Raw genomic sequence first — 15079 nt, 5'->3', positions numbered from 1 at the left:
GCTACTTACATGACGTGATGGAAGCTGAGTACAGTCATCTCTCCAGTACATCACCCCTCAGGTCGCTTCAAGTTCTTCCCTTTTATTATTTATATTAAATATTTCATTCATTTTAAATGATCAGTTAATGTAACAATAAACACATGATGTATTTGTAATTCTGTACATCCTACAGGACTGTCTAGGCACATGAAGGCGGTCAGTCCATTTCTTCCAGCAGCTGCACAGTTTCCCTCAGATCTTCCACAACTGCATCCACATCTGCTTGGGTCGTCCCCCTGCCCACGCTCAACCTCAAGGCATTAGCTGCCACCTCTGAGGGGACCCCACAGCTCAGAAGGATATGGGAAGGCCTGATGGACAGACAGAGTGCAGTGCAGGGGAGTTATGTAACCCGATCATTATGGTGTCTGGATGAAAGCATAACAGGTGAAAGAGGGCCTCTTTTACCTGTTTCCACTGTCTGAGTGGCAGGCAGCACCAACGCTGGCCAACAGCCTCCTACAGTTGGACAATACTCTCCAGCCTAAAGCAGAGAGAGAGAGAGAGAGAGAGAGAGAGATAAATCATTTAAAGCCTTTGTAGTTTACAAATAGCCCTGTGCAGGTCATGAACTGTCTCTGACTAACATTGGTGTAGGGTTAGAGGACAGTGTTTTGGGCTGGCAGGGCAGACCAGACATAGGACAGAGACAGAGGAGCCATGAGATCACCTTGTAATGTTGGGCCCAGGATGGACACGTTACATGTGTTAGGGAGCATATCAGAGCCAGGGTATTGGCTGTTGAAGTGGATCTTGTCTTTAAAGACGGCCTGAAAAGAAAACATACTGATGGTACGCTTTTTTAATGCATAAAAAGGGAAGCAACAGAATAATGCTAATGTAGGTTATAATATTTTAAGAACAAAAATACCTGTGAACCGTAGTCATAGTAGAGTTCAAATTAACTCAATCACACCATAAACTGATGACATTACTATTGACATCTATCACAGTCACAATTATATTGTGACATCTTTCATCTCTCTAAATGGATTCAAACTTACCTTCAGTCGTTCCTCCAGGTACAGTTTGGTACTTCGCATATGACTTTCATAATCTGACAGATTACAGGTCACTAGTTCTGCAGCCTAACACACACATAATAAATCAGTCACTACAAATGAAACTTAATATGACATTTTTGGTGTCTAAATAAATATATAATATCAATGATATTTAGGCTACAAGTTGGCCACTTTCATCAAAAATCACTTTTTGTCATATTTGCTCAAACTGTCATTATATTCTGACAGTATTACATGAATCAGATCATCTGTGAAACCGAACAGGAGTGTACACGAGCAGCTGCAGACAATGCTGGCCCATAGTAGGTCTTGTTGTACTATCCATTTGGAGGACGCGTTCCACACATGGGCAATAGAGCGCTATGCTACCACTTGATTTTTAAATGTAAGAACTGATCATGTATCATTTTTATTTAGTTAGTTATTAAATAACACAACAAGATACAGTCTAAAGATGAGCAACGATTTTAATTGGCAAACAGTCTAAACATTTTCAGCTTCATAAATTTTAGTATGGAATCACAACCGCTATGCAAAAAGCTTATTGTTAAAGATTTGTAACCAACTACCAAACTACTTTGACAAGACATTAATTTCCCAACTGAATTATGCACAATTAAATCATGAAGCTAAAACCTCCTTTAGAGTAAAGAATTCCACATCCAGAGCAAGAAACATACCTTTCCCAGACCAGCAATCATTGGTGTGTTTTCTGTGCTGTAATTTTCAGAAAGACAGAAAATAGACCCTTATATTTCGATCTTGACCATTGTTTAATGCATATTTTGTACTTTATTGATTTTTCCTCAAGTAGACAATGGATGATGTTACCCTGGTCTGAAGTTTCTCTCCTGTCCTCCACCAAACAGCATGGGATACAAAGGAGTCCTCTTTCCAGGGCCGTTCACGTACAACGCACCAATCCGAGGGGCATAGAACTAGAAATGTTACAAAACCTGTCAATAACATGTATTAACCTATTTGTGATGCCAAATAAAGATATTTTATACAACAGATGCCTGACCTTGTGTCCCACTATGGTGAGGTAATCCACTCCCAGTACACAGGCATCTACTGGGATTTTCCCCAGAGCCTGAGCAGCATCAGTGTGGAGCAGGATCCTGAGCCGATCCTTCTGCTTGTTGAGAGAGTTTATTCTCTGGCAGATCTCTTGGACTGGCTGACATTAGATAAGGCAACTTAGACTGCACTGCACACAGAGCAGTGTTTTAACATTGGAATTGTATCGATTCACGGAAGGATTTATCCGCTTCATCAGCACCTATTTCACCTTCGGAAATTGACGGATTGTTCTACTCTAACATCTTTTATGATAATCAAAGTAGAATTTCTCTAACAGCAGTACTGAGAGTACTAAGAGATACATTTCCAGGGGACCCTAGAAGAGTCTATCTCTATCTTACCATGATGACTCCTGTCTCATTGTTGGCCAGCATGATAGAGATGAGACAAGTGTTGGGACGCACCGCAGCAATGATATCCTCCACCTCCACACAGGCAGTCACCTTAGACACAGGCACGTATGTCACATCTGTGTGTCAAAAACAGTTACCCAACAAGTCAAGAAAGGGTATACATGTAAGGAAGCTACTATAGAATACAGCTGTTAAAATAAAGTCTGATATTAATCTGAATAACATTTTACAGGATTGTCTCCTACCTGCCTTGCCCTCTTTCTGCAGGTGCTCAGCTACTAGTTTGACCGAGTCATGTTCCACATTTGAGGTGATAATGTGAGGAAGAGCATTGTTTCCATTCTGGTGCCCTTCACCTTGCTCTGCAGCCCTGCAGCTTCTTCTGAAGTGCTCTACAGCAGTGTGAAGCACCAGGTTATTGGCCTGAAAGAAGATTTGTTTGCTTTGAACCACCATTGCATGCAATGATACCACTATTTTGCACAAAATATTTTCCAGCATCAACCAAAACTGTTTTAGCTTTTAAAAACCAAAGCAAAAAAAAAGTGCACCAACAGATTGATTACCTCCGTTCCACCTGATGTGAAAATGATGTCTTCTGCTTTACCTCCAACCATTCTCGCCACACTCTCTCTGGAGTGATTAATTATTACCTTGGCTTTAGCACCTAGAATACAAAAAGCACTTTATTGTTTGCACATCATTGGTTGGGTGATGAGAAGGCAAAATAGGGAAAATCAGCATTAGCTTACTGATAGTAAATTAATTTACACACACACACACACACACACACTTGCTTTCCAATTCCAAAGTTAATTTAGTGTAATAGCATTTTGTTGAAGGTTTAAGTGTTCTTCACCTGCTATATAATTGCTACTGGGGTTTCCCCAGGCATCCTGGAGGGCTTCAGAAATGGCTTGGATCACTTGTGGTTCCAGCGGAGACGTGGCATTGTAATCCATGTAGATCCTACATTACATTAGGTACATTGGAGAGAAAATTTCTCTAATTTTATGTTCAAGAGCATTAAAAATAATCTAATTAACGACATGACCAATTCAAATCAAACCTTCCTACCTGTCTACACTCATTTGGGAATAATGTTGAAAGGTATGGCCAGTGAAGGTGTGACCTTTTACCTGGTGATGTCATCAGACACTCCTAGGGAGAAATAAGACATTTAGCAGAATGTCTATGTACATTTATTAGTCAGGCAATATTCCCAATAAAAACTAAATTCACTGGATTAAACACTGAATAACTCTTTATAGCAAAGCTCTTATTTATATCTCTCCACTTTTTAATTAGCGAGGGTTGCATTTATGTTGAGTTTCGATTCCAATGTGTTTAGAAAGGACAGTTAGAGTAGGAATATATATGTATGTATGTATGTATGTATGTATATATATATATATATATATATATATATATATATATAGTATGTGTAGTATTATACCCAGCAGATGTAACTGAATCTTGATGGATTAAATGTGGTGTCAACTACTGTATAGGCTACTCCAATTCAAATCATTGTATATGTCATTAAATGCCGACTGGGTATCTCACAGAGATTACACAGGTTCATCACACATGTGAAGCCAACATTTAGCGTCCAGTCTCTTTCCCTTAGTCCACTCTGTCAGCTAACGTTACATCCATACAGGTAACGTTGTATCCTCAGCTAACGTTAAGTTATCGGGTAGCTTCCTGGTACCAACTATGCTTACGGTAAACTCAAAACACGGGAAAACGTGTAGCTACTATAACTGGAACATTAGCTAGAACAACCTGTCCCATCCCTGGAAATGCCTGCGAGACCGGGATGATATTTAGCCAGCTAATGCTAACCTACTGTAAGTAACATCTGTTAACTGTAGCTAAGGCTAACGTTAGCTAGCTAGTGCTGCTAAATCATGTTTGCTAGCATGATTACATTTAACTGTTAATCTGCTTTCAAGCTCTAGCTAATGAATAAGATATGTGTGACACGGCAGGCTGAAATAGTTGGCTTTGTGTCTAACCTTGTGAAGTGATGTGAAGGTGTCCTGGATAGATTTACTACTGCCTGTGTCAATCATTAGCTAGCTAACCAGCCAGAGCCAGTAGGTAGGACTGGACTGACTCATAGGACTGACTGGATGAGGCAGAACTCCGCTGGGTTGCCAGGTGTCTTAAAGGAAAAGCTGCAATTAACTAGATGTTAGAGAACGCTCAAAACTATTTTAACGTTCTTATATATTTTTATTTATTGTTTATTATACATTATATTTATATAACCTTAGAACGTAAGTAAAAGTGAAGACCATTCAGTCTTTTTCTTTTTTACCTATAACGTTACCACTCAAAAGGCAGCATAAACTGTTTACTAACAGCAGCTCTTAATTTGAAAGAACCTGAAAGATGAATTCAATTCAAATCTAACGTTAGTAGATGAGGATTTAGACAAAAATAAGTCACAATAAAATTTAAAATATAAACAGTCCCAAAACGCTGGCATGCACACATGGCAACTCTGTATTCTGCTTCTATATGGTAACAACCGTGCAATACAGTCAATTCATATTTATTTGTGCTGCTTGGTTACAAAAACAAATACTGAAAATGGGTCTATATTCTATAAAGAAAAGGAGTCCATACTTTGTGTTGCATAATTTTCAGGTTTATTTAATATATGACAATGTGTTTAGTGTACACAAACAATTGACGCTAAACTCCAACACTCAGAGACACTGACTGAACTACTGCCCAATGGATGCAACTTTATAATACACTGTTCACAGCAATCATGTTTATATACAATGCAAAATCATTTGAAGAAGGAAAAAAACAAATTAACTGGTGACATTTGAAAGTTAAGAAAAGAAAAAAAGATTAGATGTGGAAGCACAAAAATGTAAATGATATTCCTTTGAAAGGGGAGGGGAGGTATTAGAAAAAGTAGATTTTGCAAAAGCTGTCAGAGCATGATGGTGATATTGAAAAATGAGTGTGACAGTAAGGTTACCTACAGCATTACTCTGTACAAGAAGCAATGCCTAACAGGGCCATCATGAACCAACATCCCCTCACACGTCAGTGGACAGATAATTACAGGTATATCCCATAATGCCTCCATATGGTTCCCTCATAGTAACCTACCTACAATCAATAAGGAACCAGACTGTGAAAACAAAAGACAGGTCAACATAACCACTCCAGCAAAATAAGTATTTTCAAATATCAATGTACATTCAGTGTGATTTTTTTGTGACTGCACCAACAAAACTTTGGTTGGCTCAAATGTGACGCACATTAAAATGCCAGATGAAAACACCAAGAATAATCTCAACACAGATCAGACTGGAGCAATTCCGGGCTCGCATTTTAAGATTGTGTTTTAATTTAAATGAGACAGAAAAGAGTGCTTGAGACAGTGTAATGTACAGAACAGCAGGGCATTCCCTCAATGATGATGCTATAGCCAGATAAAATACAACTGCAGTCTCTGCCAACAGTCTGTGATAGACTTTGATCATAACATTGATCACAGGACTTGCTACACAACAAGCGAAAGATATTAACAGACATTTGACTGTTTGATTAGCCACAACTACTGACAGTTGTGCACACATGTATGGCTGTAAATTGTTTTGATTTGATCACAGAATATGTCCACAACACACAGAATACTTTCCAATCTCGGGAAACATGTTTATATTGTATGGATTACCTCAGCAGCAAAAATAAAAACATACTGAATTGCTGTTACAATTTAATCCCCTGCTAAATTTATTATTCTTGCACTTTTGTGTAACAGTTTACTGATTGGAGATTGTGTAAGTGAAATGTCAAACTGTCAGCGAGCATGCACTCTAGGCTGGCTAACCTGAGGCATGCTTATCAATCAAACTTCACACAACAACTCCAAAACTTCATCTGTACCTAGTTTTTGAACAGGTAACATTTTTGGATTCATAATCAATTTGAATGAAATGCAGTAGAAAAAGCACAGTAGCAATTTTCATCAAGGATCAGATGAAGGGATTACAAAGAACAGTTGTACGGTCTTTCAACTTGCACTTTGAAACTGTCAACAGCATTGATTTCTTTCCAATCAAAACATGATAGTTAACACAATAATATACAAAACACATAATGTACAAACATCAAGTATACTCTGTGTTATGGACATTCCATACTATATGACAACTGATTGCCATATTAGATATGTAACATTCACATACATTATACCTTATTGTCTGAATATGTAAGTGATGATGATGATGATGATGATGATGATGATGACGATGATGAAAAGCCAGAAAGTGATGTGATCTGCAGACACTTCCAGAACAGTACTATAGCAGCATGGAGGATGTAGTTTCAAAGCAACTGGTGCAGAGGCATACTGTACAGTATGATTGAAAAGAGAGGCACTACATTTAATCAATATAAACCAGTTCCTTATTCTGTACTGTGAGGAACAGTTTGTACTTTTGATCATTTAACAAGGTAGCTTTGTGCAGCTGAGGAAGTTCAGACCACCTTAATATTCTCTACCTAACAATACTTTGACCTTTTAGATGTATATCAGTTGGGTCAAAGGTCAGGTGTGACTATCCTAATCTTAAAGGGGATAGTATTATTCAAGAGATCTTCAGCACAAAGAAAATGGCCAATCAAAATTATTAAACTGTTTAAATAGCATTAACTGCATGGGGCCAAGGTTGTATTATTCAAACATTTAAGGAACTCATATTAAAAAGTGCAATGTGCAGAAATTGCACGGTACTACTACTTTAGAAATATAAATGTCTTTGTAAATAAATACATGCAGAAATAAATAATACAGCTGTTAAATATCTAAATATATCACATTTTAAAACAAATAAAATTCAGGTAGAGAATGAGATTAAATTGGGAGGATTAATGGTGATGACATTGGATTACTTATTGTGTGAATGTAAATACCCTTGGTGCTCCTACAAGTAGCTAAAACGACATGGATTGATCAAAATGCCGCAAGAACATGATCTATTATGACATGCCGCTCCTTTGCCAGGCTGTGTGTGTTAAGGTTTCAAAGAAGTTTTAAGAATAGGAGGCAGATTGCTCAATGTCATGATTTATGGACTAGAAAGAAAACAGAATTATTCTAAAGAGTTACACTCAACTGTCTTTTTTTTTTTTTAGCATGTACGTTGTATGCAAACCAGGTTAGACACTGTATATATAGCCATAGAGTCGAGAAGAATCTGCATGATTTTCTATTTACTGATGCAAATGTAGGAATGAGATCCTCACTGACATGGCAGCTTTGGGTAAAAATAAATGTCACTGCATTTTTTTAAGGAGTAAATGTATAAGGCTTGATGTGTCACTGACAACAACTACAGTACATTACTATACGTATGTATTCTGAGATAAGAAACTGTTGCTACTCCATTTTCTTCAATCGTCCAGCTATGAATAAACTCCAGTACAGTACAGTGACAGATTTTTGAAGAGGTTCTTCAAACTATGAGACTCACACTGCAGCAAATGCCTGACACGGAATGGGCGCTTTGATGGTTGTTGGTGACTGTGGTGGTGGTGGTGGGGAGGGGGGGGCGGGTGGGAGGGGGAGGAATAGGGCTCAGCACAAGGTTAAGGATAAGGACAAGGATCTATGTACATGTTTAGTCTCTGCATTCATTCTTCTCTCATGAGATTTGTACAGAGTCTTGTTTCACATCCTCATCTGTCCAGCTCGTCTTCTCGACAGCTTTGACCTGAGAGGCAGAAAAGATGTATTTGTGTTGAAGCTATAGTGTGTAGTTTCTGTCTCCCCCATGAGGAATTCTAAGTAAGGACAACAATTCTGTCGGTGCATCCACATGATACAAGCCTTCCGTGACCACGCACCGCCCCCCTCCCCCCTCCTCCACCCAGTTGCTAGTAGCCAAGGAGGACACGGAGGATTAAAAAAACATGATGGACTCTTCAGAAGAGAAAATTATCTATTATTATTATATAATTTCTAAACACAGCCATACTGACAAATCCAGAGAGAGTTGTGCGGAGCTGATAGTTTTAATTAGCTTTGTAGCAACTCATTTGGCTTGAATGTATTGGACATTTATTAATATCAAAAAGTTACTCACTAAAGCTTTAAAGATACATTTTCCAGTTAAAAGTTTGTTTACTTTTACCTATTACAGTATTTTTTACCTGATAGTTCCAGCAAGGAGAGGATTGAATGCATACAGCCAGTCATGCATCTCTTTGTCATTAGTGGCTTGAAGCAATATTCCACGATGTTCTGTACACACGGCGAATGTGTACGGGGTCTGGTGAAAAAGCCAAAAAAAAAGCTTATTATACCACACCTGAGGTTTTCACCAAATAAGAGAGCAGAAAGAGGGAATTTTGGAGAGTTTGGTTAATCACCAACCTTCAGCATTGCCTGCTGGTCCTCACTGTACTCCACCTGGGCAGAGGAGAGGTTGAGGATAGCCCGCTCCACAGAGTCTCTCTCTGTGTTGTAGATGTAGACGTACGGCCGCCGCACGACAACATAGCGCTTCACCCATCCGTTGGTTTGTGGCTCCAAGAAATGTAAGTAACCCTTCTTTGACACAATGGGGCTGCAAAAATAGAGATGAAATATCACTACCTGTGAAACCAAAAAATATGTCTCCACAGCAGAAAGTCATAGAGTTACTGTGGCAGGCTCACCTGACTCTAATTTCCTGGATATCAGGGACAAATTTGCGGGTCCGTGGTTTGGTTTCAGAGGCTCGGTTGATGGACTTCTCCTGTGTGTCAGGACTAGGGCTGACGGCACGAGAGCGAGGCATAGGGGGTCTGCCGAACAGAAACAAGAGGTCTATGAGCCTGGGAACAAAGCAGCTACCTACACCTGATGAGACCAAAGGGCTTTCCATCATGGTATCAAAACATTTTATTCTGAAAATATACAAAATGTGGCTAATCTAGACTGCCACACACAACAAAGGCTACTAAGGATGACAATTATTACATAACAATAACAACTGACCTGAGTTCAGGGTTGCTATAGCAACCATCAACCAGCGAAGGGCATGTTGAGGAGGGTGTGATTGTGTTGAGAGCAGAGATTGAAGCGGAGTCTCTTAGCATGGTGACGGACATCTCTGAGATCTGTAACACACAAAAACACCGAGACTGTGAGGAACCAAAAGACAATCTGCTTATTTTGTGTGTGTAGGTTAAAATGGAGTGTTTGAGCACTACCTTGCTTTCACTGGCGCTGACACACACATGGCTGTATTCTCGGTTAAAGGAGTGAGTGAGCAGCCGCAAACACTGTGTGTAAAGGACAGAGAGCTTAACATGTCTTCTAAGGTTAGATACAAGATACTGTAAGTAAAATCATGACATAAATGCACATACAGCGAGGTAGATAAAGTACCGACTTGATGTGAAAAAAATCATAGAACAGGACAAATTCTTATCTGTCAACAAAATACATTCAAGACTGCACTAAGTCAAACATGAAATTCAGTGTTCACTAAGTAATGATGGCTGACCTTAGCAGCGAGCTCCCTCTGCCTCTCAGTGATGATTTCTGAGCTGGAGCTGACCTCGTGGTCGACCTCGGGGGGTTGAGGGGACTCACTCAGCTCCTCAGTGATGCGGGTCTGCAGGGAATCCTGGCCCATGAGCAGGGTAGACTCCAGTTTCTCCCTTAGCAGGAGGTAATGTTTGGTCTTCTCCACCTGAGAGTATGGGGGCGGGGGGGCATCACAATCATTGACAATGTCCCTTGCTGAAACTTAGAGAAAGTTGTCTGCAAGCAACCTTTAGAAATTGTAAAGGAATACATTGACAAATTCCAGTCTGGTTTCCATCAGAGGCACAGCTGCTTTTAATACCATAAATCATAATATTTTATTAGATAGTCTGAAGAGGTGGGTTTGGATATCGGGTAATGTATAGCTCTTGAATGGTTGTCTTCCTACCTTTCTAATCGTAACTTATTTCTCATTGTCTGATTGTGCTTCTTAAACTGTGGAGCTCCTCAAGGATCTATCCTGGGTCCTGGCTTATTCTCCCTGTACATGCTCTCTTATCCTTTTGTTTGGCTGTGTCTCATATCATTGCTATGCTGATGATATCCTGTTTTATGTATTTGTGAAACCAGCTGAATTTTCCATCTTTACTACATTACATAATTGTTTACAGAAGATTATAGACTGGATGTCTCATAGTGTTCTGCAGTGAAATCACAACAAAGCTGAAGTTCTTGTCTTGAAATTTTACATCTGCACTTAGGTTCCTTGGCTTCTAACTCAAAGTTGAGTTCTAGAAACCTAGGGTTCATTTTATATGGCCAGTTGAGCTTTAAGACATGTTGTGAGTTTTCCAGTCCTGTTATTTTAATTAAGAAACATTGCAACATTAAGCCAAGAAGTTAGCACAATTACAATTAGTTAAAAATTCTGTGCCACGATTACTAAGACTACACAGCGTTTAAATATGATCATACAATGGTCTTTATACTTTAGAGCTTTGTTTAACAACATATAAAATGTTGTTCTTTTAAATTATGTTATGGTAGATATTTATTCACATTCCATTCATATTAGTGTTTTACAGTAACCCTGGTCAATGATCTATCAATTAATTAAATGTTTATATACATAAGACCCTGAAGAACCACAGTAACAGTATGCTTAGACACATTTATGGTGAAGGCTGATGACTGTGTCTATTACTATTAAATGTTTAAAATAATTGTTGATTTAGAGGCACATATTTTGGTTTATATAGGTTTAATAAATGAGGGCCAGTAGCATCTGCCTTCAGTTGTTAATAATAGTGACTTTGCTATAAAAGAAAAGTATCCAATGCCCTCACATCTTGAAGGAGGCTGAGTTTCTCCAGCTCCCACTGGTGGTCCAGAATGAGGCTGTCACTACGGGGCCTCCACCCAGCCAGGTTCTCCTCCCCACGGACGTAGGCCACTGAGGTGTCCAGCACCCGCCTGCGTCTCCTCTGCATACCTGGAGTGGTTAGGTGCAGGATTAGAAATGTTGCACAGATGAGCTTAATGGAAAATAGTGACTTTGTCTTGACGCTCACCTGGGCTTCCTGCATCTGCTAGGTTGCATAGGCTGACCTCATAAACTCCAGTTACACGGTTTCTAGAAAAAAACAGAGCTCTTTATCAACAGAGCGAAAACAGGAAATGCATGATGTTTTTCATAGTTTGAAGTTTCAAACTCACCCATCTGCCGCTCTCAGGCTTCCAGTACCAAAAAGGTTTCGGATAGAGCGGGAGGCTGAGAGCTTTGTGTCTCGAGAGTAAAATATCATACAGATATCTTTGGTTATGATTGCAGGCTGGAGGCAGTTCTCCATCTGTAAGTGATAAAACAGGAGGGGTTTTCTGACATTGATCCTGTAGAGTAATTCACACATCACCTCTGATACCGTAAGAGCTCATTTCTCTCATGAATGCAGCCACTGTGCTGTACCTCCAAGTAGGCTGATAGGGTCATGTAGATTTTCTCTCCATACGGAGTGACTCGGTTTAGTAGCAGGGAGTTGTGCATGGAGCTATCCCAAGCGGCCTCGAAGCGGTAGAAAGTCCTGAGGTGATCCAAGAAGCCAAGAAAATAAATCAGCGGTCAAAATTGAATTCCTTCTACCTAAACAACAAATTAGCAGTCAGAGCTATACTCATGCTAAATTCTGTCAAGCTTACAACATAGATGTAATATGTATATATATTGTATGTATATATGTAACATAATAATAACAATACTTTAATAATCAAAAATATTTCACATACTGAAAGACGTAGACTAAAATATGATTTGATAACACAATATCATTATATTATATTATCATTAGTAAATACAGTCATAGTCAATTTACTTTTGGCATTGTACAGTATTTAAACATTGTAAGTATTCCTAAAATCACAATACAACAACAGTGCCAATGAAATCTTTTTGCATGCAACAGGCTTACTCAGTTTTTGCTCTGCTTTGTACAAAACACCACAGAAAAACAAAGAGAGCTGAGATGACTATTAGTACAGAAGAAGGAGGAGGGGGGTGAGAGACAGAAAGACGAAATGAGGGACAGGGCAGTGAAATACCTATGGTCAATTCCCAAGGAAATGCTGTGAGAAAGAAGAAATCAGCAAAAGAATAGAAAGTGAGAGTCAGAAAGTATGTTGTGGTTGTGCGCTTGTATGGCTGGGATGGTGTTTGTCTTTTTTGCACACTGTTATCTCATTATCTAAACACCGCCATGGATTGTACAGCTCACCAATAAAAGAGTGTTGAGAAATCCTGTAGAAGGTGCTGATCAATTTGATGAATGTCTCATCCTGCTCTACCATTGAAAACGTCAAATAACAGCACATGACCATTCCCCAAGCAAAACAATACTGCTTTCTGTTACGCCTTTGAATTACTCCATATACGTTAATGTACACCATTTTTCCTATTTTCCCCAAGGCAAAATATTCACACACTGAAACCAGTTATTCCTCTGGCCTGAATCCTGGTACAGCCTTAAATAAAAAAAAAAGATAATCCAAGCATGAATTGTAAAAGGAAACTAATGTTTCTGTAAGCCATAAAAACAGGCTGAAAGGACTCTTCATGAGGTTCAGATGTTGGGCCCACTGGCCTTGGACTGAGGTGACCTTGTGGGAAAGTGAACAATGTGTCACCCAAAAGAAAGCAAACAGCAATGAACTGAGTTAACTCTAGTGAATAGAACTCACTGCTGCTCTGTGTGAATAAAGGGGATTCAGTGTAGAGATGGCCTGTTTTTAAGTAATTAGCAAGTGCATTAACAAAAACACACACACACACACACACACACACACACACAAATATGCAGACTTCTTTCCCAGTAGTAGAAAAGTGTTCGCTTACACTACAAGGAAGCAATTTCCTCTTTGCACTACACCAACATGTGCTTCTCTGTGTTTTACTACCTCCTAAAAATGCTGGATTGAAGTCATGCTGCTGGCGGAACATGTGAGGAGCCGTTTGTTTCTGGTGTTTGGCAGAGTTTCACTGAGGTACGAGATTTCAAAATATTCACAACATTGCAGCAATTTTGAGCAAAGTGCTACTGGTGAGGTAATGGTTCACTGGATTAGATTTTAATAGCTGCATTTTAATAGTTGCATTTAAATAGCGTGCCAGAATGGGTATTGTAAATGATGTGTTCCATATTACAGTGCATTACAGGATGACTAGTGTTCCTGTCAATGTTCTGTAGCTGTGATGAGAAGTCCTCTCTCTCATGGGATTAGAGGCAAATAACAAAATCATAACCATGGATTCAAAATATTGCTTAACTGCAAAGGTCAACAATATGAAAATAATAAACGGAGTGGAGATTTTCTGAATATTCTTGCTCAAGACAGGGATGCATCTCTTTGCCCTTGTTGTTAAAAATGTAGTGTGTTGTTATAATGGATCACTACCGACCTCTACTGGCAAGTATTGATACCTCTTATCCATACTGCTTCTCCCCCCCCCAGTACAACCATTGTAGTAAATCATTGGGAGCGCAATCATGTTGGATGTGACATTGCTGCTTTTTAAATTTAATCTGACTGTGATTAAATCAATACCTGTAAACAATCAGGAGAAGGGCAGAGTAAAAAGATACTTTTTAAACATGTCTGTAATATTTTTAAAAAAAAATTATCCAAAAGAGCAATGCAAAAGTGACCAAATTTTGACTGTACACTTTCTAAAATCTGCCTTATTAGATCCTTCCTGCAGCAACTGCTGAAGAGGAAAAAAAGATAGCAATACTGGCCCCACGACACCTCCAGCAGAGACACAGCCAAGGACAATCCATGTGAAGCAAAGCGAGCCATGCCGAACCTGTCCATCATAAACCGCAGCCTGATAACAGCTCAAACACACACACCCAGCGCAGCAAGAGAAAGGGGGACATGCAGAACCACATCCCTCACTTCTCATGAGAAGGGGGAAAACAAAGAGGCACAGATGAATTGCTGACAATAATGATAGAGTAGGACAGAGGGAAACAAAACACGGGAGGCTGAGTAGGAAAGACAGGGTGTAGAGAACTTTAGTAAGATGAGGTGTTTGTGTAACTTAAGAGCATGATAAGAGAGGCAAAATAATATACCTAGGCATGTCCGAATCAAGAAACTGTCTGCAAAAGCAAAAAACAACATTCCGTTAGTGGACTGGAGGGAGAAAAATGTTAGCATCCATATATACCTTGATGTTAGTCTCTGCAAGACTGAGCAGAGACCACACTGGGCCACAGCCTGACCCGATGCTGAGCCCTTAAACCCAATTCTTGGCCATTGAGGCCATAGCAGGACAAACATTGAGGGCTGAAAACCCCAAGGGTGCAGCACCAGGGTCAAAGAAAGGCCGGTCGAGCAGGGCCACTGGACAGTGCTGCTTGGAGCGTTTGGTTGCTTTTGATTAGAAGTCGGTGAACCCAGGTCTGGGGGGTGGTATTGCCGGTATTGTTATGCTTTTTGGAGTTGGGAAAGCAGAGGGATTAAGCAATGAGCCAAAAACAGAGGGTCACAAAAATAATACAAAGTGAGTT

General features: G+C 39.5%; 2 protein-coding genes across 4 annotated transcripts in view; both read right to left on the bottom strand.

Annotated features, from left to right (window-relative positions):
* Positions 1 to 62: 62 nt before the first annotated feature.
* scly (selenocysteine lyase) lies at positions 63 to 4642 on the bottom strand. Its single transcript, XM_028587967.1, has 13 exons — positions 4525 to 4642; positions 3581 to 3664; positions 3363 to 3472; positions 3070 to 3170; positions 2749 to 2926; positions 2492 to 2619; positions 2092 to 2247; positions 1899 to 2005; positions 1748 to 1784; positions 1047 to 1130; positions 713 to 812; positions 451 to 526; positions 63 to 353 (listed from the first exon to the last, which is right to left on the bottom strand). The coding sequence occupies exons 2-13, from the start codon at positions 3592 to 3594 to the stop codon at positions 200 to 202; spliced, it is 1245 nt and encodes a 414-aa protein (XP_028443768.1). The 5' UTR covers positions 3595 to 3664; positions 4525 to 4642; the 3' UTR covers positions 63 to 199.
* Positions 4643 to 8183: 3541 nt separating this feature from the next.
* Positions 8184 to 15079, bottom strand: part of kif1aa (kinesin family member 1Aa) — a 40510-nt gene continuing 33614 nt past the window's right edge. For 2 of the 3 annotated variants that reach the window (XM_028587962.1, XM_028587963.1), the window contains exons 37-48: positions 14642 to 14668; positions 11983 to 12097; positions 11733 to 11866; positions 11588 to 11649; positions 11363 to 11508; positions 10033 to 10221; positions 9737 to 9808; positions 9522 to 9643; positions 9200 to 9328; positions 8916 to 9108; positions 8693 to 8811; positions 8184 to 8253 (exon numbers count right to left, since the gene is read on the bottom strand). In XM_028587962.1, coding sequence (XP_028443763.1) covers positions 8211 to 8253; positions 8693 to 8811; positions 8916 to 9108; positions 9200 to 9328; positions 9522 to 9643; positions 9737 to 9808; positions 10033 to 10221; positions 11363 to 11508; positions 11588 to 11649; positions 11733 to 11866; positions 11983 to 12097; positions 14642 to 14668 — 1351 coding nt within the window. In that variant the 3' untranslated portion in view covers positions 8184 to 8210. The remainder of the gene's footprint in view (positions 8254 to 8692; positions 8812 to 8915; positions 9109 to 9199; positions 9329 to 9521; positions 9644 to 9736; positions 9809 to 10032; positions 10222 to 11362; positions 11509 to 11587; positions 11650 to 11732; positions 11867 to 11982; positions 12098 to 14641; positions 14669 to 15079) is intronic. The other variant, XM_028587964.1, reaches the window with a different exon arrangement.

Source organism: Perca flavescens, chromosome 9 (assembly GCF_004354835.1).
Source record: "Perca flavescens isolate YP-PL-M2 chromosome 9, PFLA_1.0, whole genome shotgun sequence".
NCBI lineage: Eukaryota > Metazoa > Chordata > Actinopteri > Perciformes > Percidae > Perca > Perca flavescens.
The sequence above is the reverse complement of the archived record's forward strand: the minus strand, read 5'-3'. Positions and strand labels throughout refer to the sequence as shown.

What these genes read in the sequence shown, in the direction of transcription:
- scly (XM_028587967.1), bottom strand. An exon ending in GCAGAAAGAGGGCAAGGCAG is followed by an intron (nt 2,620 to 2,748) that starts GTAGGAGACAAT and finishes TTTGACACACAG; the next exon opens with ATGTGACATACGTGCCTGTG. An exon ending in ACCTGGAGGAACGACTGAAG is followed by an intron (nt 813 to 1,046) that starts GTAAGTTTGAAT and finishes TTTTCTTTTCAG; the next exon opens with GCCGTCTTTAAAGACAAGAT.